The sequence below is a fragment of the Leuresthes tenuis genome, unplaced genomic scaffold, assembly GCF_036924035.1.
Source record: "Leuresthes tenuis unplaced genomic scaffold, fLeuTen1.0.hap1 SCAF_1, whole genome shotgun sequence".
NCBI classification, from domain to species: Eukaryota; Metazoa; Chordata; class Actinopteri; order Atheriniformes; family Atherinopsidae; genus Leuresthes; species Leuresthes tenuis.
The window spans coordinates 17,486,327-17,513,058 of record NW_027325355.1 but is presented as its reverse complement, the minus strand read 5'-3'; the positions used below and the strand labels follow the sequence as shown (position 1 = coordinate 17,513,058).

The following is a 26,732-nucleotide window of genomic DNA, read 5'->3' as shown; positions in this document are numbered from 1 at the left end:
TTTGAATGTCTGGTACTTGGACATGAGCAGTTGATGCTTTGATCCCTGTTGGTTGTGGCATAATGTTGCCTGTGTAACTACAACAGACCTTTTTAAAGTCTTTGAAAATATCTGGAACGATGTCGCACCGATTTCATCATTGTAATCATGACGACGGCAAGGTGAGATTATTTACCCGGCAGTGATTTTGGCTCAGCAAAATCACCCTCCTGGATTTGAGAGGAGAGTTGTGAAGAATATTGCTTTGAAAATACTGTTCCTCACCATTCATCATGTTTATGATTTGAAAAGGTACAGTGAGGGCCTCTCCCTCCAAACTCCCTGTGTTTTCACCCGAGGAAGTGCTCCTAGGAAGCACTATCCATGCGGATAACACTTCCTAGGGGTACGATTTAACCGTTTTGTATTCATTGCTTGTATATTAAATTCCAGAATAAGAAGAAAGTGCACTTGTCAATACCACTGTATTATAATATATATAATATAATATAACATATATATTACTGTGACGGCCCAAGCGAGATCTGGGAGACGACACGTTTCACGTACACATGCCTCACAAAGACTGAAAGTCCAGCTCTGTCAGAGCACACTGATGTTTTGGTTCATGGATTTGTCTGAGTGAGACCACTCACTGTTGGGGAGTAAATTATGTGTTGACGTTAGTGTAATGTTAACGGTCTTATTTTTAGATTCTTGAAGCTGAAATGTTGAATAAAAGGTGCAACCATCCATGTGATAAAAATAAAATGATCCCAGGTTATTTTAGTCTGAACACTTCATCTACAGGGTCTTTCAGTTTCCATTATTGAATATTATATAGACCACTCCTCCCTTCTGCTCTGCATAGTTATGTCATTTTGCTCATTATATGTCCTAGTTGGAAGTTGGATGGGTCACTGTGATGTGTTTCAGTGCTTTTTGGAGGAGACAGCGCCAGCTTGAAGCATTAGAGGTTTTAGACAGGCAGGAGAGACTCCATAAAGAGGCATGATTGGGACTATAGGATCCAGTTATATTTGAAGCTTGATCAAGACTAAAGGTGGGAACATTCTATAGCTAATGCTACAAGTAGAGTCGTCTTCAGTTTAAAAAATACTAACATTGAATGGACTGCATTTACTTGATGCTTTTATAATCTTGTTGACCACTCAAAGCACTTTACACTACAAGCTGCAGTCACCCATTCTCACACATTCACACACACTTCCTTGTCCAGAGTTTTTTTCCCACTCATCAGACACATATTTATACACCAATAAATGCAATGGGGGTAATGAGGGTTTCAATGTGTTGCCCAAGAGTCCAACATGTATTCAGAAAGACTGTGGAATGAGCAAAGCCATTACAGTTGGCAAACCTCTGCTCTACTTTCTGAGTCCGAGCCACTCAGGGTTGATATTGACTGGCTGCAGTGTAGATATTTAGCCAGTTAATAAAAAGAGACCCAACAGCACGCTACCATTGTAAGATGTAGGTTTCACAGTTAAACAGGAACAAGAGATAGAATCCTCAAGGCCTCAGTTGAGTCAATTTGACTGTTACCTTTTAGGATTCGTATGACTTTTACAGGCTCACCAAGTTTATAAGAATGCTTTGACATTCGAAAGCACACTTAAGAATCTGTTGGGCACTTTCACCTGAAATATTACCTTATCAAAATAGTCAAGCGTTTGATCACTGTTGCAAAGCATTTTAAAGGCTGACGTCTCTGCTTCGTGAAGTTGGAATATGGAGTCTTGAAGTCAATGTGGGGAGTAATGGAGCAGCAAGCAGTGCAGAAGAGTTCAGCACTGGCTGCTAAATTGCCTTCCCATGAGGGGGGATACGTTCAAAACACTTAAGCACTTAATGCTTGCATGCGTTAAACTGACTGCATTTCTTCTCAACATTTCCTAATAGTTTCTCCTTTTGCTCACTCTTTCATTCCCTCCGTCTCCCTCCGACTCGTCATCATGCTGTCATGGCAACCAATTTGGGCGAGCGGATTCTGAGCCGTTAGTCTTGTTAATGGGTGTTGAAAAATAGCTGTAATTTCTTTTTGTCTGATTTTCATTTTAATGCATGTTTACACTGCAGTGAGTGTTTGAGTTATTAGCATGCTTTTATCAACAGGGCAGTCATTGTGCATTATGAGCTACAAAGTGCTACTTGAAGCAGTGTGACTTGTATCCAATTCCTAGTCAATTCTTAATCTTTGCATTCATATTCTTATTTCCTGTCACATCAGAACACATCTTAAATTCCTGACTCACTTAACAGGAAACATGACAAACACCGTACGTACACACAGTCTGTGTAACTCTCTTTCTAAGGTTCAGAAGCTGCTATGAAAGCTCATCAACTTGTTTTAACATCAGACTGATCAGATTGTGAGTTTTTCATCCCGACTACAGATCAAACAATTTTCCCTAGTTCTGCTGTGTAATGCAGTATAAAAAAGAATACATTTTATACCTCGTTATTTGCTGTCACCTCGAACTGTGGTGACCTTACATTAGATGAGATAATGATGAGCTGCCGCAAGGGCACAAAGTGAAGGCAAAATGCACAAGGGAGCTTTTCTCATTTTTCTCATTATTAGTTAGACATTGAAAGACAATGGTAAATCCAGTCATTTCACCTCATAATGGCTCATTTTGGGTGGATGATGTTGGGCCTCACTGCACAGAATGATAAAAGTTCACAGTTTGCCATCAGAAGGCTATATCCTTTTTTTTTTCACCTCACCTAAAATCTGGCTATAAAATAATGTGAGCAGGTTTTATGATATTGCGACATTATTATTCAAAGCACAGCTATTTTTCCTCACATGCCCAGAGGAGTCCTTCAACTGTTGGCTGCAATTCACTTGAACTTCTTTTGTGGTGTGAAATGAGAGCAGAACAACCACCGGGTTTTATGATAGCGATGTTGTGCTATCAGCAGGAATTTTATTAAATTTATCTTGTGGCCACGACCTGACAAAGAAACCACTTGCAGTGATCCTTTAGTAGTGCACATTAGAGCAATTCAAAAAGTTTTATGTGAGGGTTTTCCCTGGTAAACTGCTCTCTTGGGAAGGGACCAGCTAAAATTGTAGATTGATGTTTATTGTAGTCCCACGTGTCTCTATTCCAGAGTGATAAAAATGTAAACGCATTAGAAACATGGAGTGGAACTACTCACCAAGTGCAAGTATACAAATAAATACATAAATACATAACAGCAGTCGTTTTTTTTGGGGCGGGGGTGTTGTCTGTACAGGAAATTGTGAACATTCAGACTACATATGATATCATGGCTGAAAAACACATTGTAAAATTGTAAATTTCTTTGTAAGACCTAAACAGAATTAAAAGATGCTTTACAAGTGTAGATTTATCATTTTGCACTTTAACCATTTTATTTAAATCAGCACTTAAGTGCTGAATAACAGAAACACTTGTTGATAAATGAGTGAAGAACCTTGGATTACATCCTCTAAAATGATCATACAGTTAAATCAACACCTTGAATCTGTTAAAACTTTGAAAGAGAGGGATTAATTGTAAGATTGATGGATTCAACTCCAGCAGTTTAAGCTTGGAAGACCTAATTAACTGACAACACATATAAGCAAGATAAATAGCTGCAGGATTAACAAGTCAACACTGTGTTAAAGAACAGAACATCTGAATATCAGTTTCTTTTGTCAGAAGCCATAAAAGTAATTTAAAAAAAATTTTATTCTCTAATATTATCCTAAATCCTTTATGTGGCAACAAGTCAGCAGAATGATTGCCACGCAAAAGTAGCTCATGCTAACACAAATTAACACTGGCCCACCAGAATATTTCTGTTGGCAGGAACTCTCTGACCACAATTAAAATCTGCGGTTCCAAGTCATGACATTCTCCTGGATATGAAACATATTCCGCAGAGAGCGTCCGCTGAGTTCTAATGTGATTGAAAGTCACACAACGGCATGAAATGATATACATGCCTTTCAATTTACACCAAGTGGAAGTGGGGTCTAAGGATTTCGTGAGGTGCATTGCCATAGACGGATATTAGTTACTCTGGACAGCACAAAAATGAGTGCAAAGTAGTTTTGCAGGATTATGATTCCAATAAAATCTCCTGGAGGTGAAAACAAGTCACTGTGCAGGAAGAAAGGGAAGCAAGGCCAAGGAAAAGGGATGAGGGCTTAGTGAGACGGGGAAGTTGGAGGGAATGCAGAGGAGATGGAGTGCCTATAGGTAGACTGATAACACTGGAAGCTGTCATTAAGTTGGGGTGAAAACCACTAAAAAAGGCCACAGAAGGAAGGTAAAAATAGTTCTGTAAAGGAAAGGAGCAGAACGGTATGGGGAACCTAAAACCAGACAAAAACAATAAAAGGCCAAAGAGAGGCGGGGGAAGAAGGTAGTGAGATGTATAAAGATGGATCAAGCATCCATTGAAGCAGAGCAGGAGAGAATGATTTGGAAAAGCAGTCATGATGAGATGGCTTTTACCAGACCATAAGATTGATGCTTTACTTCAGAACGAGGAGGAGATTGGAGAAAAAAAATGTCCTGATGAAAAGAACCATCGTCTCCCTCAAGACACGACAAAATCTATAGGCTGATAAAAGAATGAGCCACTCTTATCACAGTGCTTCCATCTTTGAATAAAATACCACAGGAATCTTTGTACTTTTTAACATCGTTAATTGGATTTGGACCACTTTTTCTTCTCTTTTGGTTCATAATCAGTTTTGCATGATCGGTAAGAACAGAGCAGAGCTGCTGCCGCATCATAAGAGATTATGTCTGGAGCAAATGAAAGTCTGTTTGGAAAGACGGATTAAATTTACTTTGGCTTTCAGACACCAAACAGCCCGTGAGGTGCTCATCAATCACTGCCTCTTAAGGCAAGCTGACGTCTAAATGCAGAAGAATATAATAAATGTGTCATAATTTCAGTTAAATTCATTCTTATAGGTCAGAGTGTCCAATTAAAGAGGTGATTCCAGAAGTTCTTAATCAGAGCCTGTCCAGCTAATAAAGGAGGCTCATTACAGAGTAAATGTGTTAAAACCACATGCCGAGCTCAATCTGACATTGAGGTGAGGTGGGATATGGTGAGAGAGTGAGAACCAGGGACGGAGAGGAAGTGGATATTACTCTTTTCCCCTGAGATCGTTTCACCTTCCCTGCCTTGATCCCTCCCGTCTTCTTCTCCTACTCTCAAACTGCTGCGGTAGCTCTGATTAGCCAGCCAGTGTCTGCTTCACCTGGGATAAAGGAGAGATGAACAGCATTTGCAAACAGATTTAGATGCAGATTGGAGACGGAGCAGGCCCCATGGTTCCCTCAGATATATTCTTTCTTCATCTTGCAGGGCTCTCATCAAACTCAGTGATAGGATGATAGGCTGTAACGCAGGGTAATGTTATGGGCTGTAATGAAATAGGGAATAAAAAGTGCTGTTAAATGCTTCTTTGAGAATATAAAATACATCGTGCTCTGTGTTGCACCTCCAGTGAGCATGCTTATCTTACTGCTGATTCATTTTGTGGTTATGATTTTTCTCCTGTTTCCCTCTTTTTTTTCAGACGCTGTCACAGAGAATGGAAACCCTTCCAACGAGCTGCGATGGGAGTCAGTAAGGCCGTGGACATGATAAGAAATCAGTACAGTGCTCCTTTTCAATCACAACACCAGCACTAGACAACAGATAGTCTGTTATCTGAAATTAATGTCAGCCGTGTTGCAGAGGCGGCCTCAAGCAGCGCTGCCAGATGTAAGGCAACCCATGGAGGCGTGGCCTCAACATTTCCAACTCTGCTGCCACTGGTAACGCCAAACGAGTGAACAGCGATGCCTTCTAAGGTCTCGTGCTTATACTTGCTGACCGTGGTATGCTGGGCCAGCGCTCTGTGGTACCTCAGTATATCCCGCCCCTCCACTTCCTATGTGGGCCAGATGACTATCCCACTACGCAAGTCGCCCAAATTGAACAAGAACTCCACTTTCAGCAACATCCGCACGCGCTCGCTCAACCCTCACGACTTCGGCTATCTCATCAACGAGGCCAAAAAGTGTGAGGCAGAGCCCCCCTTCCTCGTCATCCTGATCAGCACCACCCACAAGGAATTTGATGCTCGTCAGGCCATCAGAGAGACATGGGGTGACGAGACCACATTTCCAGAAGTACGCGTGGTCACGCTTTTCCTGCTGGGCCGAAGCACTGACGCCGTCCTCAACCAGATGGTGGAGCAGGAGAGTCAGATCTTTCATGACATTGTAGTAGAGGATTTTATTGACTCATACCACAATCTGACACTAAAGACACTGATGGGCATGCGCTGGCTGGCAACTTTCTGCCCTAAGGCTCAGTATGTTCTCAAGACAGACAGCGACATCTTTGTCAACATGGAGAACCTCATCTACAACCTCCTGAAGCCCACCACCAAGCCCAGGAGGAGATATTTCACAGGCTACGTGATCAACGGTGGGCCAATCAGAGACATGCGTAGCAAGTGGTACATGCCCAGGGATCTCTACCCTGACAGCAAGTACCCCCCCTTCTGCTCTGGCACTGGCTATGTCTTCTCAGCGGACGTGGCTGAGCTCATATACAAAACCTCCTTGCACACCAGGCTTCTGCACCTAGAGGACGTGTACGTTGGTGTGTGCCTCCGTAAGCTGGGCATCCACCCCTTTCAGAACAGCGGCTTCAACCACTGGAAGATGGCCTACAGTCTCTGTCGCTACCGCAGGGTGGTCACCGTGCACCAGATCTCCCCGGAGGAGATGCACCGCATCTGGAACGACATGACCAGCAAGAAACACCTTAAATGCTAGCAGAGCTATCAGCACATGCCCTAATTGGAGAGGCAGGAAGGAATTAAGGTCCTCTTCCACATGTTTCTCCATTATGGATACATAACTGTACAGCACTTAGCACAGAGCTGAAGGACCATTTCTTGTGAAGCAACCAGGGATTCGTGGTGCTACTGACTTGCTTGGCCAGGAATCTCTACATTGCAAGGCCAAAGCAAACTCCTCCGTATTATTTAGTCCACTCCAACTCCAAGGTGTTACAGTGCTAACCCAGCTGACAGAAACACAAATTAGGCACACATTCCGAAACCCCCACATGGTTGTCTGTCTGTACCAGCTGCACCATGATTTTTACACTTAATTACAAGACGGGAAGCATAAAGGCTTGTGTTAAACTCTCTGTTTACACAGACTGTCCCCAATAACCAAACTGCAGATGACATAAATGCCAACACACTTCTTTGACCCCAGACGTTCCTCTCGGGTTGATCACAAGCTCTAATTATGAATGTTCTTCATGTATTTTCCGTTGTTGTTATTTCTGAACTAGGTGTTAATGTTGAATATCCTCTCTGGCACTGCAGCAATTTGAGGAGTGGACTATTTTCTTAGAAGAGATCACAGATGTTTGTACTGTGCAGCAAACAAAATAAAAGGAGTAAATCAGAATGAAAATATAAGCTGCTTGCATTCCCAAGTGAATGTTAACCTCTGTCCATGTGTAATGTGCAGTCTATGTTGCAGGCAGTGCTGTGAGCAGGCTGCAGACTATTCTATTTTCTAGTACTTGAACATGAAGGAGAGCAGAGGTTCTGTGAGAACAGCAGGAGTATATACTGAAGATAAACCTTACATTTCTGAGTGCTTTCTTTTTTTCCATAATTTGAGATTAAATAAACTGCTTTCATAAGACTTCATATTGTTATATTATTTACAGAAAACAAGGTAAACACATATTTTCTGTTCACTTTATGCACACAACCTGGAAGATAATTTACCTGCATGCGCATGACACTTGATTAGTCTGAGGAAAACATGAACTGTAGAAGTGAAAGCATCTGAGAGTGGCGGCTGTGCAGCAGCTGGGCTCAGTTTGAAGCATATCACAACACTTGACGCATAACAGACAGGTGAACGCTGCGTGTTGCTCAACTCACCTGGTGGATCTGGAAACATCCTCATGCTCTCTGCGGGAGTTTCTGTGTGTGAATGAATTAAGCAGACACCAAAGTGGGATTAAATCAAATGAAGCCTCTCTATCATTTTTTTGTGAAAGGTTCTTCACCGTAATGCATTAGAGCTAACTGCATTTAGTGGACTTCTGTGTTCTTGTTTTATCCAAACACTTTTTCTATGTTTTTAGTGGGCGTTAAAAGTTCCCGAACAAACTTTTCTTTTCAAGCGTTTGTTTCTTTCAGGTCATCAGAGCAAGCAGCATCTATCTGATAAACAAAGAAATGTATCTGAATTTTCTTCTGTGCCGTGCCTAGCTAAAGAAGGAAAGAAGGCAACAGAAAATAGCATCTGTTCAGCTTGTTTGTCTCCTCCTCTCATCCATTGATCTGTGACCCCCAGCACCTCAGTGTGACCAGCCCACTCACCAGCTGTGCCAAAAAAAAGCTATGAAGGTGAAGGTGAGTGCCATTTCATCTCCAAATATTTCTTCAAGACAAAACAAGTTCATTGAATATGGTGAGTACAAAAGGAATTACTAAGAGACAAGCCAGGACTTGATGCTCTTCATTCGTTCCAGGACCAAAGTTTGCCTATTTGATGTCCAGTCTTGTACAATAAGCCAGCCGAGGTTCAAAGCTTTTGTTGTGTTTGTGAAGTCTCCAACAGTCAAGATTAAAGGAAACCATAAAGTTCGCCAAGATCCAAAAGATGACAATGAATCCATCAAGCCATTTCCAGAGGAGAACTATTAGGAGCACTGGGGGCAACTTTGGCTCAGGAGGTTGGTTTGATCCTTGTCTTTGGGGAAGACAGTGAATGCCACATAGCTCCCAGTGGGTTTATGTATGAATGTGTTTATGATAGAGAAAGCATTCCCTAGATTTGTGGAAAAAGGAAGGGCTGTATGACTGTGTGTGAATGGGTAAATGTGGTTTGTAGTGTAAAGTGTAAGCACCATCTAAAATGTAGCCAATTTACCATTTGCTTCTAAACGCGAGTCACACTTGTTTTCTTCACTCGCTGAAAAAAAGCATTTTTTGATTTACTTTGATACCATGTGTTTTACAGCCACAAGGCATTTTGGCAGCGGCCTGACCCTCAACAGTTATGGTGACTAAAAAGCATTTATAGTAAGACCAGGGGAATGGACATTTAGTTGAATCCTCTTAACTAAACGCCAACAAATCATCTGATTTGGTTCTGGATTTGTATTATCACCTACTTTTAATGGTCTGGTGTACCATTTAGTTGACGTCTTGTGTGAAGACGGCTGACTGCAACCAAAGTATTACCCTCTTCTTCTTATGTACCAGAAACTATGGCAGCTATTAAAACCACCTGCTCTCTCCACTTTTAACCAGTGTGCAGGTCCTTAAACGAGAATCTCCTGGCACCTGTCACCTTCAGATTGGACTGGTCCTGGTTCGTGCTTCACTGTCAGACTGCAGGCTCACTCGTGGTGCTCAGGGTTTCACAGCCTTCAGCTGTCAGGCTCCTCTCATGTGAAACCAGCTCACAGTCTGAGTTAAGGAGGCAGGCTTCCTCTCTGTTTTCAACATTAGCTTTAACTCTTTCCTCCGGTGACACTGAACTGTCACAGAGTTACGCTGCCGTAGGCCGAGTAGGCACCTTTCCTCCACTTTCATTTCTGGCTTTGCGCGCATTTATGTCACGACTGCGTGTCATTAACTTTGTGAGCCTTAAGTCTTCCTGCAGTCTTCAGGTGTCTTCCGGCTCCACAGCTGCACGTTTCTGATCTGTGGCCTCTGGCCTGATCAACGCAGCATTAATATCTCTCCTCTGCTGTCGTTTATTCTCGCTCTGTCAAATCGCAGTCATGTTCTGCAAGTTTAAACTATTAAAAGATCGCCGTCAACTGTTTTCTGCACAATTTTGCTTTTTAAACAATTGCTGTGTATGAGTAGGTGCCCATATAATGTTGGAAAGCTAAGAATTGCTCGTGTTTGCATTTTCACAACCCTGTGAACACGTTGGATACTATCAACACCATAAACTAAACAAATATCATAAAATGGAGGCGTCTCCCTTTAAAAGCCTCATGATAATCAAGTCATCAATATTTTGATGCCAAAAATAGTTTTTTCAGTATATTCCCACAGGTTGCTTTAGAATCAACATCTAGCTGGCAGCTGTACTTCATCTTTAATATTCTCTCTTGTAAGTCCAGCATGCATGTAATTATTCTGGGTGTGGATGAGTTTAGGGGGAAAAAAAGCAGCATTGTTTGACTGACACTGCACCTGAGCCTGTTAGAGCTCCCAAGTTGTATCTTCAGGTTTTAACAGCGAACGAGTGCCTGGAAATACCTTTCGAAAACCTTGTAGAAAACATTGATTTTTGTGCTATTTGTTCTCAAATTTAGACTAGGATGGGGTAAGACACCAAGCTGTGGTCTGGCTGTGTTTCTTCTTTTTTCCTCAGTTTTCTTTTTATTCTATTGAAGCAACAAAACAAAACAGAAACTCAATGTCAAACACTCAATATCCAAAAACCCAGCCTACACCCCCCTCAGAAACACACACACACTCTTAAATCCACACATGACCCAGTTTCAAAAACCAAAGCAAAGAGTTAGATAAGATGTTTTCTCATATGTAGATTCAAGATGGTGACTGTTCTCTCTCACAAAATGCCTTTATTTGATGTAGATAAAAATCTTTCATTTAGAAGATTGTATTTTGAGCTCAACAAATCCCTTACATATTTAGGTCCTTCCATAAGTTGGTCCTGCAATATCAGGACAAAGAAATGGTGTGTTGAAATACAGATGTTGGGAACTTTGTAAAACCTTTTCGTTTTACCGTGAAATACAGAATTCCTAATTATGTTTTCTAACTAATAAGTAAACAGCAGATGGCTACAAGCATCTGTATGCAGAAAAACGTGGGTGGACAAATGTAATTTCTTTTTTTAATGCGCGCAAACACCCCTGAATGGGGTGGGTTATCATTTTTTTTCTCCCCACTGTTGCCTCATGTGTGCTTAGAGGAAATGACTATCTATGTAAACCCCCCCGAGGTGACTTTGTATTGAGGATTGGCACTGTGTTAATAAAATTGGATTTTAAAAATCTTTTGAAAACTAATTTTCTTCATCAGCCCATCACTAATGGATGCTTCCCAGTGGACACACACATTTTGAGGGATGCAAGATTGGTCAAAGCTCACTTTTCCTTTTATCCAAACGTTTGAAGATGGAAGCTTCTCACGTTCTGGTTCACAGACTGACAGGAGCACCAACTGGGAGGTAGAGAAAGTCAGGATGGACCCGTTTTTACAGTCTGCAGGGTGGATGGCAGCTTACACTCACAGTTCTGGGGTATAGTGCTTACTCTACGCATCATGTTAGATTTAATAGAAAAAACTATGAACAATTTCACCAAAAGCCTTGGGGATATAGTGTAATATATAGGATTTTTCCTTGGAAAGAAGTGGCAGTCACTGGATGTAACAGCAGTTTTATGTGTATGAGTGTATCTGTCAGTGCGATGAGTGTAACCATGCTGCCACTAACATGAGTAAAGGGGCCAGTTGCCTTGTAGTAGGTACATAGAAATGTTGGTAGCATTACTTTGCACCTGAGATTGTGAATAGAGTGCTGTTAGGTACATACAAGCTCACCTGAAATGTTGATGTTGGGTCTCAGCTTAGAGAAAAGTGCAGCCGGCACTTTGAGGTAATTAGGCTTGAGACTTTTTACTTGTATTCATCACAGGCAGCAGTATCGACCAGCAGAGTGAGCTGGAAATGGGCACCGAGGTCAACCAGGAAATCTCTGCTAAGTCTGGTAATGGCCAGGTGTTCGTGATGATGCACTTACAGGCCCTGGTATGTCACCACTTGTGTGCCGGATTGCGAAGGTAATTATCTGAAATCATTAAACCGTCTGGCACTCTTTCTTTTTCTTTTTTTTTTTCTTTTCTCACTGAAGGTGAGAAAATCCACAAAACCAAAAAACAGCACAGGACTCTAACAGTTTGCTTTCATCACTCTTTTTAGTTATGAAATGAACCGCTTGAGATAAAAATGGTTCAAAACAGCAGTGCCAAAACAAAGATAGGTTAGACACCTCATCTCACAAAATTAGCTTTAATAAAATAATGTTTTAGGTGTGTAAACACGAATGCTTGCGCCAGTTCTCAGTAAATTTGGACAAATCGGCACTCTGCAGCATTAATGGAATCAGAACATCATAGTGCCTGCTGCCTACAAGTGTAGGCGTGTGTGTATGTTGGATTTGTGAACTCTTTGTTGCAGGCATCACCATCATCTGAGGGAGCGGCAGCAGTCCGGTGGGACTTAGTGCTGGAGAATTGAGTAATGTCTTCTGTTCCACACTCGCAAAGACAAACAGAAAAATGTGAGGAGCTCTCGTTTCTTTTTTGCTGTTAAAACCTTCTGGGACTTTTTGGAGGCAGAAAATACGCCCTTGCGGTTATGATTTCTTCATTATAGAACTATTCCCAGTTGGCGTGTTTAAGTCAAATGCTTCTTTTTGATCAGTTTTAGAGCAGCTTCGCAAAGTAAAATCTAATTGAGGTTTTTATTCCAGTGGATGAGTTTATGATGCTCTTGCTCTGTAGGTCGAAAAGAAGGCAGCTCATTCTCCAGCTGCTGCAATGTGTTGTCCACTAATGACTATGTATTTGTCCAGAAAATGTGCAAGTATGGTCTTCCCAGTAATATAAATGCAAAATAATTGTTATTCCCAGCATCTTATGCTCAGCGTTGTTTTGAATTCCTCTGATCACCCCCTGTGGCATATGCAATTTGATGCAATATGCTGAGTAATAGAAGGTGTGCTCTGTAATTGGCCAAACAACCCTGTGGTAGAGCATTTAAAAGCCTAAAGCTTGGGGAAAATGAAAAGCAAGTGATTATTCAGGGGCTTGTCGTAAATGGAGCTCTTAACGAGTGAGGCGGGGTGGTAGACAATTGGGAACGCTCAGATTTTGAAACAAAGCATTTGAAGGCAGACCTGTGGAGCCCTGTGTAGAAATCACAGTAGAAAGGCACGGAGATCTTGATTTGGCATTTTGGTCTCGTTAGACGGTTGAAAGGCTGGAGGCAAATGTCGATTTATCCTCTGCAGAGAGCGTCTTATGAAAAGAAAAAAAAAGAAACATCACCTTTCATAATATCCTGCGTGTATTTGTTCACAGCTGCACTTTCTTTGACCCTAAACACTGTCTCCTTGACTTTTCAGCCTCTTGTGACCCGTCCTCAAAGGCACAGAGGATACGTATTTATGAGAAAATAGCCCTGGAATAAATAGGCAGCAAGCAATCTGCCATCTGTGCACTCACATTTGCACCAAGGTGAGAGTAAAGGGCTCAGCGAGTGCAGCCACGAAGCCATCGAACAGTCCCCTGCCTCCTCCAGGAGACCGTGACGTCAGAGCAGTTCCTCTCATGCACCCTGACGCAGTGCACGCTGGCTGGCTCAGGTGAGCAAAGGTGCAGTTAAGAACGAAGATACCGCATCTTCAACTCCAAGTCGGGGCTGGTAGTCAAACTGGAGGTTGTCCAGAGCTGGTCCAGGAAGAATCTCTCCAGGCGCTCCATGATGTGTGTCTCTGAATATGGGCAAAAGTGATTCAAACAGATTATCTATTGATTAAGCTGTATCACAAAGTGCTTTACGAAATGAAAGCAACAGAAACTATAAAAGCCCCCAACCTCCAGCCACCCACATATATTCAAACAGATGTTTTTTACATAAATATTCACTAACATAAAAACACACCAGTCACTTCCCCCTCGGGGTGGACAGGGCCAAAACAACCCAGCATTAACACACACACAAACACACACCAAGGAGGAATGGAGGAAATGCTATACTTAGTTACATTGGAAAGTGAAAATGCAAATAGACTGATACAAAGGTGAATAAATGAATAAGTGCTCGGAGTTGGGCATTAAAAGGAAGAACTGTAGGCCTGTCAGAGGTGATAAACATCTGAGTCACTTTGTCATTTTCATCACTATTTTCAGAGGATCGGATTCAGAACGAGCAACTTCTTTTCACCATCAGTCTCAGGAACATCGTCAGCAGAAGAACCCTCCATATATGTCAGGGAAACTTATATTTACTTGTAACTCAATAGAACTAAAAGGTCAAAACTTGATGCAGTTCAGTGATCAAACACACAGGAGCTATTTCTCTTCGTCCTGGCTGCTAGGTTTTACCCTTGTGATAAATACACCTCAGACAAAAGTCGATTTGGCTGCTTCCATGGCTGAACATTCAGATTTGTTTTGAAATGACTTCTCTGCAAAACAAATCAATGGCAGCGAGGCAGAATAAGCCTCAGACCTGCTGTTGCTTTTCCCTTTTACATCACTGCAGAAAAGACAGACGTCTCGCGATGAGTCCTACATGTGGTCGCTCATGCTTCAATTCGAGCTCTTTTCATGCATGTCCAGGATCAGGAAGTTAACCCCTCCTGCACCACAGCTCAGATGTGTAAAGCCACCCTAAAAAAAGAAGAAAAAAAATGCGGTGCAGCATTAAGATTGATATCTGCCTGAAGAAACAGCCCCTGCCGATGACAGCTTCTCACCAGGATGAATTATTTTCTGCTCTCCATAACAGATAGATGGGATTTAAATAGGAAACATACATCAGGGCGGGAGGCAGGGGCACCACAAAGCGCTTGACAGAGACAAGTGTGACAGTTAGGCTGAATTTGAATTGCGGGAGCTATGTATTAACTCTTAATGTTCTGGGATGAAAGGCGATCCCTTGGAAGCGACGGAGGGGCCTCACCTTCCTCTGAAAGAAGCAGTCTCATATTTATGACCAGCTGCTTGCTGATATATTTGCATATTTGCATGAGATTGGAGCCTCATAAATACCTGATGGGCTATGAATATGTAGGACATTTGATTGATTCAGAGAGCAGGTAAAAGAGCGAGCTACCTGTGACAGGCTTCCTGTCTTTTTGAAATTCAAATTCAATTTCAAATATCACCTTAAGGCTGCGCCTTGCGTGTGTGGAGGTTTTACGAGTGTCTCTAACTGAAAAGGGATCCTTGTGTACATTTCTTTGTCCTGCATCCGAGCAATTTACAGTGCTTGCTGAGCCTATCTGAAGGCACTGAGGTAGCTCAGCAGTTTTAACTGCATTTAACCTGTTCTTTGAGCTGTTTCAGCTATTTGAGTTTAACTATATCTTCAAGATCATAATTTCCTCTTCTACCACAGCTTACTAAGAAGTTTCCATCTGGCAAAGCATGACATTTAAGTTCACAAGACCTATATATCAGGTTTTTACATGCTCATAAGTGTGTTGCTGCCTTTCAAAGATATACAAGTAAAATCAATGCTTTTGCTGCAGATATCTGCAGACCATCATGCTTCATTTAGATGATTGTGGGACACAATCCTGACAACCTGCTATTTTCCATGATCTGTAATGAGCTGATCAAGTGAGAGGCTTGGGAAATTTATGAGGAGATGTGGGTGGATGAGGACACCCACGGCTTTTAAAGACTCAGATTTAATTTTCAGGGTTACAACTTCAAAGTTTACAATGTTGAGGAGCGCAGATGTGTTTTAAGGAGTTTCATAACTGCTCCAGCTGGACTAAACTGCCTCAAATAACTGCCAGCCTGCTTATTGGGAATATAAATTCTCCAAAGCCCGTCCCTCATGTTTGTAATCTTGATCAAAAGCATGGTGTATGAGCACAATTGTATGTTATGAATAAATGATAGGATCTTGGTAGCCTGAAGCAGAAAGGAGTATTCTGCGGAAAAAAAAATGACTCGAATGATCATATATTTATGATGAGATGTCATTTACTTTTTCCACTGAGTTTTTCCAAAGGAAGTACGAGTTGCAAAACGGCCTTGCCAACGGCCTTGTCACACAGGTAGTTGCACGGTCTGGCAACAAATCCGCTCCTCTCTCGGCTCCCCTCTGAGTTGCCTTTGACTTCGCTTGCCCTTTCAGACAGTCCCTCCTTCTCAGTTCCTTAAAACTGGAAAACACAGTGGAGAAAAGTGTTAAGTTTAAAATGGTTCACATTTCAACTTCAGGTCAAAAATAAAAATTGTAAATGCCTGACCCTTTTGCCCAGCACTTCTTCTCAGAAATAAATAAATAATTCAGTTGGCCTTCTTCATCAGAAAGAGAGATTCAGTAGGCAGGAGTGGGCCAGAGATGCCAGCCTAGATCCGAGCCACTCTGGCAAGGACTCAGAGGCCTTTAGTATGCGAAGCAACCTCTGAGTTTTACAGTTAACAAGAAATGTTTCTGAAAATTCCAGCTTTATAGACCTTATTTGTAGCCAGTTTTGGGCTGAATCACCCAGCAAGGATTAACCACTTGCCCATTTTAGTAAACACAAACTTCAACTTGTCATGATTATTTTTAAGTGTACTGATTTAATAAATGAGATATCATTCTTACTGCACTTGATAAACCTTAGAGGTAGTGAGAGAGCTCTTTATTTTAGAGCTAGCTGTCTCTCTCCTTTACATTGTAATGCCAGGCTACACTGCTTTTTACTTCTGGCAATACTGAACAGGCAGATAAGAGAGTGGTGTGAACATTCTCATTTAATTCTCAGCATGAGGTGAATAAACCCATTTTTTAAAACGCTGAACTTTTGAGAGATTTGACAGCCATGGCTGCGACTTTCAAACTTCTTTCTTCCTCACTGCCCAGTATTTAAAAATAAAAAATAAAAAAAAACACTTTCTACTGGCTCATTGACTTTGATTAAGTTCCTGCAGCCACTGCACCAGACTTTTAACATTGATTTATCAGGTTTGGTCTCTTTGCTTCTCAAGCATCACACGTGCAATAAAGAGCAGGGGGGCTCCTTGTAGAACAAACACAGATCTCTTCAGTCATTAGCCAGGGTCCAAACCGGGGAGTTCACAGCCGGATGTGGGATGTAATTAATCTCTATTAAAACCACATCTATCTCAGTCTTCACCAAACCCACGTCTTACATACAGTTTTGCATTTCAATGCATCAACCACTGGCAGCGTGCCTGAAGAGACTGCAAAGAAAAAATGAGTGCCAAAGAGAAGCAAAAATCTACAGAGTGCTTATAGATGTCAGAAAAGACTCATGAAGCTGTTTCTCTAACTGCATACTTGTCAGCTTTTTGTCTCTTTTTTGTTTTGGTTCATTCCAATTCTAGCTCCACATCTCTCTCCCAGAAGCCTCTCACACGTCTTTCCGTCTCTGAAAATCTAAGCTAGGCTTAAGCCTCCGTCGAGTCTATATGTCCATCTCTCTCGCACTTTCCTCCCGTCTGATTTCGTTCTTACTGCGAGGCTTAGGATATTCTCGGCAGATGCCTGAGAGACTGTTTGGCTGGCTGCATGCTGCTGACAGAAAACACAGCTTTAAATGGTAAAACAAGGCGATTTCCAGTTGCCTTTGCCGTCATGGAATGTATTAAGTTGTGAGCAGAGGAGAGAAGATGGAGAAAAGAAACTCACATTCTCTTTGCCCGTCTTTGACATTTTTCTTGCAGACTTGTCACCACAAAACTTTTCGTAAGCTGCCTGGAAGAAAATGGGGGAAAATGCCAACATTTGCTGTCACAGTGTGAGTTGTTTCACATGGATATGACTCAGAAAATTTCTGTTGTTCAGGATTTCACACCAGTCTCCCTAACATTTATCTTTCATTGCTAGTGTAATATCTGAAAACAGAAAAAATCCAGCGAGGTAACCCAAGATTTTGCTGTATATTTAGTGAATTTTTTGTGGACTGTGCTTGATCTTGAGGCTGTCTGATTCTCTGTCTTTTTGATTATTGTGTTGGCATTGTTGACCGCACTCAACTTTTCTCATCAAGCTTCCTGTGGGGCTCACAGCCCTGCTATCTCATGGACTTCATTGTGAGTTAGTGAATCCAAATGGAAGCAGGAACAAGAAAAAGTGAATAGGGACTGTAAGAATGCAACAAAATGAAAATCCTTCCTGAAAAACACTTTGTGTTCTTGCCGGACATCCACTGCAGTTGTTTTTTTTTCCTTCTCGAGATTTATTTATTTTTTAAACAACTCCTTCTACTGAATTACTGGATTTTTCTGGTCATTGCACCCCAACACTGAAACACAATTTTCACCTATGTTTAGATGATGTAAGCCACGTTGTGTTATACTAGTTAGCCTCTTTCACCTATCTGTCTGTACCTTATATGAAGAAAAGACTTCCACACATGCCAAACATGCGGATCAGCCCTGCATCACTGTGTCCTTAAACACATTAAGCCAGCGTTGATGACAGCATCACTGGTTGGGGTAGTGAGTTACACCATGCCAACTTTGTGTGTCTTAGAATACACGAGGGGAGCCTTTTTGCTTCTGTTTTTACTCCCTTGCTGGCTCAGAGGCATATCTGTGGCAGACAAATTTTCACCTCCCAAAACCACCTCTGTATTTTCACACATGACACAATGCACAGCAAAGGCACATCACAACTGGCCTGAAAGAGGATATTGTCTCCAAATGTATGCAGAGCATGACAACTGTGATTTTATTTTTTGTGTGCTTGTTTCAAGTTTCAAAAACAGTGTCCATATGTTACGATGAACTTAGAATGAAAAAAAAAAACAATATAGATTTATTTTTTTTATGTCTAACTTCAGAGTTGCTGGACTGTTTGACTTCTGTCTGACTATCTTGCTGCATTCCAAGCTCTGAACAGTTACCTTTATGTTCAAAACCCTTTGAATTTATTTCCTACGCAGCCATTTGACACCCATCCTCCATATGATGTTGTGTCCTCCTCACTCTCTCCGACCTTCTGTAATCATGTCATCTTGTCAGTTCCTTGCCCTACCATCCCTGCACTGATAAGCCCAGTCTGTTCTCAGTTTTTCGCCATCTATCACATAAATTCCAACTGCTGAATACAGGTATGCAGCAAGAAAAATAAATAAATGAAACTAAATAGATATCTGACGTGAAGCCTGAATAGATGAGAAATCCTGCACAGTGTCAAGACTACCTTTACAGAAAATACAATCAGACCTCAAGTGTCCGGGAGATTAATAGCTGCCGTTATTCATGCTCGACTCAAGGTGCTCTGAGTATGCTGTTCATGCGCGTGAGTGAATGAAGGAAGAAATGGATCATATCCCCTCTGCAGAGATTTTGTAGTTGACAAAAGTTTTTGAAAAGGTAATCAAATGCCAAAAACTTCTGAAAGTATGGGAGAAAATCTCATAAACCAGCAGGCTGTGGTCACAGTTGGGCAGGGTTGTGGACTAGAAGTCAGCATCCTCTTCCCTCCTGTCATTTTAATTTACTTAAGTAAATCTGTCCTCCCTGTGTTTTGGAACATTAACAACAATGAATTTCAGTGGCAGCAGGTCTGTGTCAGCAGGGGGATTTGTGTGTCAGCTGTGAGCTGATGGGAGATAATCGCAGGTCACAATAACCCCTGCCAAGAGAATGGCTCTGAGCTTCTTTATGGTCATACTAACAATAACCTCATCTGGCACTTTAAGGTAAGTGAACTAATGCTGAAACCCACATCGTGTTCCAGCGCTTGGAAACTGAAAAGCTTGCACTCTACACAAACACAAAGGGTCACGAACATCCTTTTTATTCTCACATCAGGCATAAAGGTGAATTAGGTGAATTAAATTGCTGTCAGCTCAACCCTCCCATCATCCTGGAGCAATATCAGCTCAAGCACATACACATTTAGAAGAGAGTGTACATTTTCCCAATCATGACAAATCACCCTTTACAGTGGCTGTCCCACCTTAGGGGGTTGTAACAACTGTGTCGGATTAGATGAGGAAAGGCTGAAGCTCACCAGTGTAGAATCACTGAACCTAGCCACTGCTTTAACGTACATCTTGTCGTGCTGCCTTACTTCATTACATTCTGCCATTTTTTTTCCTAAAAGAGAGGCCGCAGCTGAATTGTGTTTCCCCAGAAATCATTTAAAAAGAATTCATTTTCATCTGGCTTGTAGGCTGACACAGGTGTTTGCAAATGAGCAGTTTTATCAAATATAACTGATGATTTATGTGACACCTATTTTTTTGAATATTTATCGTACACAGTTCTTGTTTTTCTGGATGTTTAAAGCCAACACTCACTCTCTCTGCATTTTCAGCATTGTCTTCTGCTTGTTACCATTCAGCCGGCTGATTAAACACAGTAAAAGACCAGTGTCTGTCAGTGTTAATTACTTATGCAAATAGGCACAGCAAAGCAATTATACCACACAGACACACGCACACTGTGTTGCAACTGCAAAATCCATTCTAGCATTGTTATTTAAGCACTCGTTCTTGTACAGAAAGGAAAGACGAGAGATTTAAGATCTAAACACCATCTATTTTTTAGATGCATGCCAGGAGCACACCTGGCACGCAACTCTAAGTTGTGTTGGCTCACAAGATGGTTCTCTGCAGAGGTCCTGTAGCGACAGCAGTTTCAAAAAGGCTGGGATGCTGTGCAATATGTAAATTGCAAACAAAATTTGCAAATTGCAGAAGCCACTCTTTTATTCCCAAGCAGCACGGCAGCAATATTCAAAAGAAGTTTTGAACATTTTTACAACATTATTTTTAATCTACATTTTACACAGTGTCCCAACTTTTTTGGAATTTGGGTTGTATAGTGTTGCTGAGTGACAATGAGAAGAACAGCTGTGGATATTGACAGAAAACGTCAAAGGAGACTCATTCCAATAAGAGACGTGTGGACTCACATGACTTCGACTTACAATCTGACTCAGGATTTAAGACGACTGGCTCAAGACTCCACTTGAACTTGAGCCACATGACTTGAAAGCACTTGATAGCCAAGGGTCCTCAAAAACCAGGGTAAGGGGCAGTATTAGGCTGAAAATGGTTTAGAAAGAAAGAAATACATTAAATACATTTATCAAAAAGCACATGACAACAGATGCTAATTGTTCCGTAATGACACTGAATGGAACATGTCAGTAATACCTGATGATTAATTAACACATGATCCCTCCGTCTGTTCTCTGGTAACAGATATAATGACTTGGATAAAAGACATTCTTGGCTACGATTTAGCCCTCCTTTAAGAATGATAAGGAAGTACTTTAATTATTAAGTAATTATTACTAAATTAAATAGTGATAAATTACTCACTTAACGGTTGGTTAACTGACCATTAGCTAATCATTTGGAAGACCGATATAAAACACAAGATGGATGTTTATGTTGTTGAGTATGCGGAAAAAAGGTGTTCAGGTGCTAATATTTTGACTCTTGATGCACAAATAATTCTTGTAAGTTCACGTGGAATGTCAATGAAGTTCAGTCTTTGCTCAAACAAGGTTCCATTAAGGTGATGATCACTGATGAGTTCGCAAGACAACAAGTGAATTTACCATTATAACGGTAAATTCATTACCAATACTCAATGTTTTATTTTTTCCATCTGCACAGCAAACATATTCAGAGTTTCTACTTTCGCTCTTGACTTCAGTGACTTTCTTTATTCGAGAAAGACTCTATGCCATCCAGCTCAGGGGAGAAAGAACAGGTGTGAACCTGTTGCTATCAGCTCTGAGGTTAAACATGTGGGTGGAGAGAGAATCAGCACAATATGTTCTTGTGGCAACATTAAATTCTGCTCCACTGAGACCGCCGTGGAATATGAAATTGGTGTGTCTCCTTTGATGGATTTCTTCCCGTTGCGCTTCTGATCAACAGAGCGAAATGGTGCATCTGAGGAGAATATGTCACATTGGGTCCTTTGTCTGAGACGTTGGATTTTTAATGTTATTGGTTTCTTGTTCTGCAAATACTACCATATATGCTGTGCAGCCAGTCTTTGTGATAGGAAATTCTTTGCTGCATACGGATGTCAGCCAGGGGCCCCTCACGGACGCAGATATAATGACTTGGATAAAGGAAATGTTGCAATTTCTCCAAGACGCTTGGAACAACCTCCCAGCCAAGAGCTGTTTTAAAGACTTCATTAAATCAGATTAGAATTCTAAGTGTTTTTCCATACTGTAAATGTTGCACTATATTTCATCATGTATTTTGGAGTTTTTCCACTTACTGTAACACAAAAAGTGTTCACTTATATTGCATTCGGGGGCATCCAATGAAACTTTTTATTGCGTTTTGAATTTCAGCGCAATTAAGTAGTGGGAGAGGAATTTGAATTCTCTGGGGCACGGCTTGGGCCTCATTTATTTACGTGTGTCAATAAATATGTGCCTACCTGATCCCGTGCATATTTCATATAAATCCCAATGAATGTGAAATTCAGCTAATTAACCCCGTTTTGGTTGCTCCTGAAAATGACTATGCAAAGTACAAAAAACGCACCCCTCCAGTCACCTGTTATCTCATCAACAACAAGAGGAACTTCACAGAGTGCGAGAGCTAAAAAAGAGGCTGAAGCTAGAAAAAAAATTGCCCATTTGGTTGTTTTATCCTTTGGATCAGTATCAAACTGCAGTGGCTAAGTTTCATTGTTGTAGCTAAAACAGCGAGCTCTGAGAAACCAAGAAAGAAAAGGGTGATTACCCACAATGTAGCTGACACAGGTTTACATGCGGGAAAGTTAGAGCTGACAGCAAATGAAGGGAGGTTGTAATTCTACTCTTTTTTTTTTTCAGGCTGGACACAATATATAACAACTACTGACATAGATTATGAAGCAGCAACCAGGGAATCTACTACCAAGGAGATGCCTCCACAAGTCCATCTGACTCAAGAAGACTTGGAAAACTGAGGGTGGGATATCCACAGCAGTTAACTGGGTGCTCCTGCAGGGGCCCACAGTGCCTTGTGTACTGTGAGTGGAGACTGGCGCACATAGGGTTAACCACGCATAAATTATGCCTACTTTGGCTCTGGTTGGAGTTGCCTCTTCAGGCCAGTGGGTGACCAATTGGAACAGACTTTTGTGGGCCGAGTCTGTACTGCAATGTAAGCAATGAGCAGTCTGCTTTATGTTTAATGGGTACCACTCACAAGCAAAAGGTCCTCAAAGCAAACATTACTCATAACTTCATTCAAATTAACTTTTACCTCGTGACTGCTCTTGGCATTGTTTTTGAAAGCTTTTTTCAATTTCAACAGCGCCTCCTACTGGCCTTAGTGGCAACCACCTTTCCTGAGTGGTGAGCATGAAAATGGGGACCAGCACAAGAGTTTTGGGATCTGAGTTTTCATCCATAGAGTGAATGGTCAATATGATAGTATCCTGCCTCAAGTGGGTGCTACAGAAGTACACCCTGTGCTGTCTGTATTGATAAACCAGTCAAAGTTGTGCAGGAAAAACACATCTGCTTCTGCACACAGATGGTACTTCTAATAACTGCATGGTTTTTTATTATTTATGCCTGAAAGTCAGTCTGTAGCAGCTCACTTGGTGGGGTGTCTGAGTCAATAAGTGGAACAAGGCTGAGCTCACAGGTTGCTCAGCTTGTGTGCTACCACAAGGTCAATCGTTGCCTTCTATACAGAGAAGCTTTTCACTAATCTCACTAATGGGTCCGTTCAGAGACCGTATCTGATGGAGAATTTGCTCTCCGACGGCATACTGTTCAGGCTGCAGCACATTAATGTTATCTTGGGTTATTCCAAGGGGATTGACCAAGAGGATGTCGGGGGTGCATCGAATCACATGAGGTCACAAGAAGGTATTTAGTTTGAAGCATCAGCTGCATCAACAATTCCGAGACATAATGGAGTTCAGATGGGTGGTTTACACTCCTGTTATCTTCCTCCCGCTGGTAACATCTGGTTAACGCTGGGATCTGAAGAACCAAAGATCCCTAAGAGTTTGTAACCTGCTTTCTCTGGCTTTAAGACGACGCCTTTGTGACTCGCAGCCAATCTCCATTTCTAATGACTGAGGAGATTAAAGACAGGTGTTCGTGCATGCAGATCATGCGTGAAGGTCCCCTTCCCCTGATCGGCATCCAAGGTCAAAGAACAGCAGTGTACATGGATGCGGTTCAGCAGGAAATCTGATGTGCATCCAGACTGGTGTACGTGTTCTCAGCCTGCTCGCCTCACCGCTGATGTTCTGATTATTCCGCCTGACATTTGACGCACACGTGATCAGACAAGCTTGGCATGCAAATGTTCTTTAGGGTTGTATATTAGCAAAGTCATCTTCTCTGAAATGACAGCACAGACTAAGAGACCCATTATTGAAAAACAGCTACCTCTTAAGAATTATACCCTTGTAATTTAGCATGACAGATGCTGTATATGCTTAATGCAAGCTGAACCACAGCTTGCCTGCTGATACCTAAATGAGCACTTCAAAGTAGAAAATAGACTATATGGCTACAAGAAATACTCACTGAGAGTCATTTCAGACTTACTTTTATAATTATGATTTTATCTGCTATGTTCAGAGAATATAACAGTAGAGATAAAGAGGAAATTAAATTTGGCTTCATATGTTCCGGGGTGTTTCTGCTCAATTAAAAAAAAAAAAAAAAAACAATGCCCTAATTTTTAGGGTGGATTAAAATACAAATGGGAATAGAACAAAGGTGCAGGAGCTGCAAATCCCACTCGGCCAAGATGAATGCCTACCTGGCTCTCCCCTGCCATTTTGAGGATGAGAATAAGAAACAAATTGCATTTGTTCTCTGTGGTGTTCATCAGCGGTTGTGCCAGACTTATTGGAAAGCTCACTGCTGGCCACTACTTCTGCAAAGATCTGAAAGAAGGTGGATGCTTTTGTTATGTCATGTTTGCTCAAACCGTTATCATATTGCGATATACCACTTTGTTGGGGTTGCAAATCAACACAGGATTTTAAAAAGTTAGCATGGTAAGAGCTAAAATTGTTTTTACAATGACACCATCTTTTAAGATTCCTATGCAGTTGTACAATGTTAAATATATGTTACAACCAGTAGAGGTCAGACATTCTTTAAATGTTGGGAGAGGAAATTACCCCCATGAACGATGGGTATTGATCATCTGCAAGAACTGGGTCAAATGATCAATGCCATGTTGGCATTTGCACCTGCTTAATGCATTGCGACGTGAGCAATTAGCTTTTTCATCCGTTAGACGTGCAAGTTAATTATTTAGCCGTTTTTGCTAATAATTTGACCATAAAAGCTGTTGTTTTCTGAAATAATAACTTTCATGCATTGTTGATGAAAATTGTAAATAAATTGTAGATGCACACTGTTGATTTTAGTTTAAAAAGAAAACAAAAAGAAATGGTTAAATGTCTCGAATTTCCAGATCTAATGATTTGTGAAGTTTGAACATCAACCATTTTCTTTCCACTAGATGCATTCCACATTCCTAATGTGTATAAGTAGATATTCTTTATTCAGTCCCTAATATATTGAGCTTATCATACTCGTGATAAGCTCAATGTACTGCACAGTACAGATTTTGATTAACACTCGTACTGTCTTGATGTAAATCGAACATGTGTCCTCAGCTCAGAATCAGGCCCTGGCTGTCCCTGTAGCCACAGTTACTCTGTTATTGCTGCTGTAACAATGATTACGATAATGGCAAGCTTTCATGTTAATGAGTGTCGTCCCCAAGATGAAATTAGACTCGCGCTACAATGAAACTCCAGTTAATTTTTCTGTAGGTTAATGATACATCTTCAGGCATGGATTTCTTTTATAATGGCTGTATATTCCCGTTTTATGGGTCTGTTCATGTTTGGGCCAGACAGAGAGATAAGGACTGAAAGCTCAGCAGTTTTTGATATTGGTCCTACCCCTGCCTGCTCTCCTTTGTTAATACGGTACAAGTACATAACCTAATATCAGAGTCATTGCAGATTATGAACAAATGTCATTGTGTTCATGCAGTGATGTTTGATTTAGTTTGCCCTCACCAAGACTGGCTGTTGTGGGTCTCTCAAAGGTCAAGCTTGTATTTTTAGAGTGGATTTAATGTTCTCAGTGAAGTGGACACTTCAGCTGATCTGTTGAGAACATGAAAACCATTTAGCCTGATTGAAGACTCGTCATAACCTCCAGCTGCTGCCTCACATCAAAAATGGAACGTCTTTCTTCTCCATCTGACTTGCCACTAAATTTAATTTCTGCCTGAAGTCACTACCGCCCTAAAGCCGGCTATTGACCAGACCAAAAACATGGGTCTCATCCATCTTATTTACTGCTTCTGTGAGCCAACCAATTTGCCGGCCATTAGTGAGCAGTAATGGCTTCTCAACTGTCAGCACTTCAAATCCTTAAGAGATCTGCTGTCCAGTAGAAGGTGAGACTAGGGCAGGAAGACTATAAAACAAATTATCCATATGGGAAATCAGAGGGGGGTTGTAGTTATGATTGGTACACACAACAGTCTGTGCCAAATGTAGCGTGATCCATTAACCCAGTTTTCACATTCAGTGAAGAATTACCACATTTAGTATAAAGTTTAGTCCAAGATTTCTTTGTTTTTTTGTGAATATGTACTGAAATAATACAAAGTACTCAGAGGACAGTACTTCTCGCTCTCATACCCCACAGAGACACATCACTCAGCCTGTTTTCATCAATCAGAATTGCATTGACATTACATGGCACCAAGTCAAACAGTGTCCCCTCACTGAACGAATTGGCAGGAGAAGCCTCTAGATTAGATTGCATCTGAGGAATGCTAATTTACAAGGAGTCTGGGTGTGAAGATGTTGTGATTACAGACTCAATTTCCCAGAGGTCATTGTGCTGTGATCACATATTACCACTAACCGATGGAGTGTCTCTGACATCTGCACTCTGACAGAGTGGCTGTCTCAAGAAGAGGCGCCAA

The 26,732-nt window shown here is 41.4% G+C and overlaps 1 protein-coding gene across 1 annotated transcript in view; it reads left to right on the top strand.

Annotated features, from left to right (window-relative positions):
* LOC140293391 (beta-1,3-galactosyltransferase 1-like) overlaps window positions 1-7,703 on the top strand; it is a 96,487-nt gene extending 88,784 nt beyond the window's left edge. The window contains exon 3 of the mRNA XM_072379532.1: window positions 5,561-7,703. Within this exon, the coding sequence (XP_072235633.1) occupies window positions 5,826-6,812 (987 nt within the window). The 5' untranslated portion in view covers window positions 5,561-5,825 and the 3' untranslated portion in view covers window positions 6,813-7,703. The remainder of the gene's footprint in view (window positions 1-5,560) is intronic.
* Window positions 7,704-26,732: the final 19,029 nt, after the last annotated feature.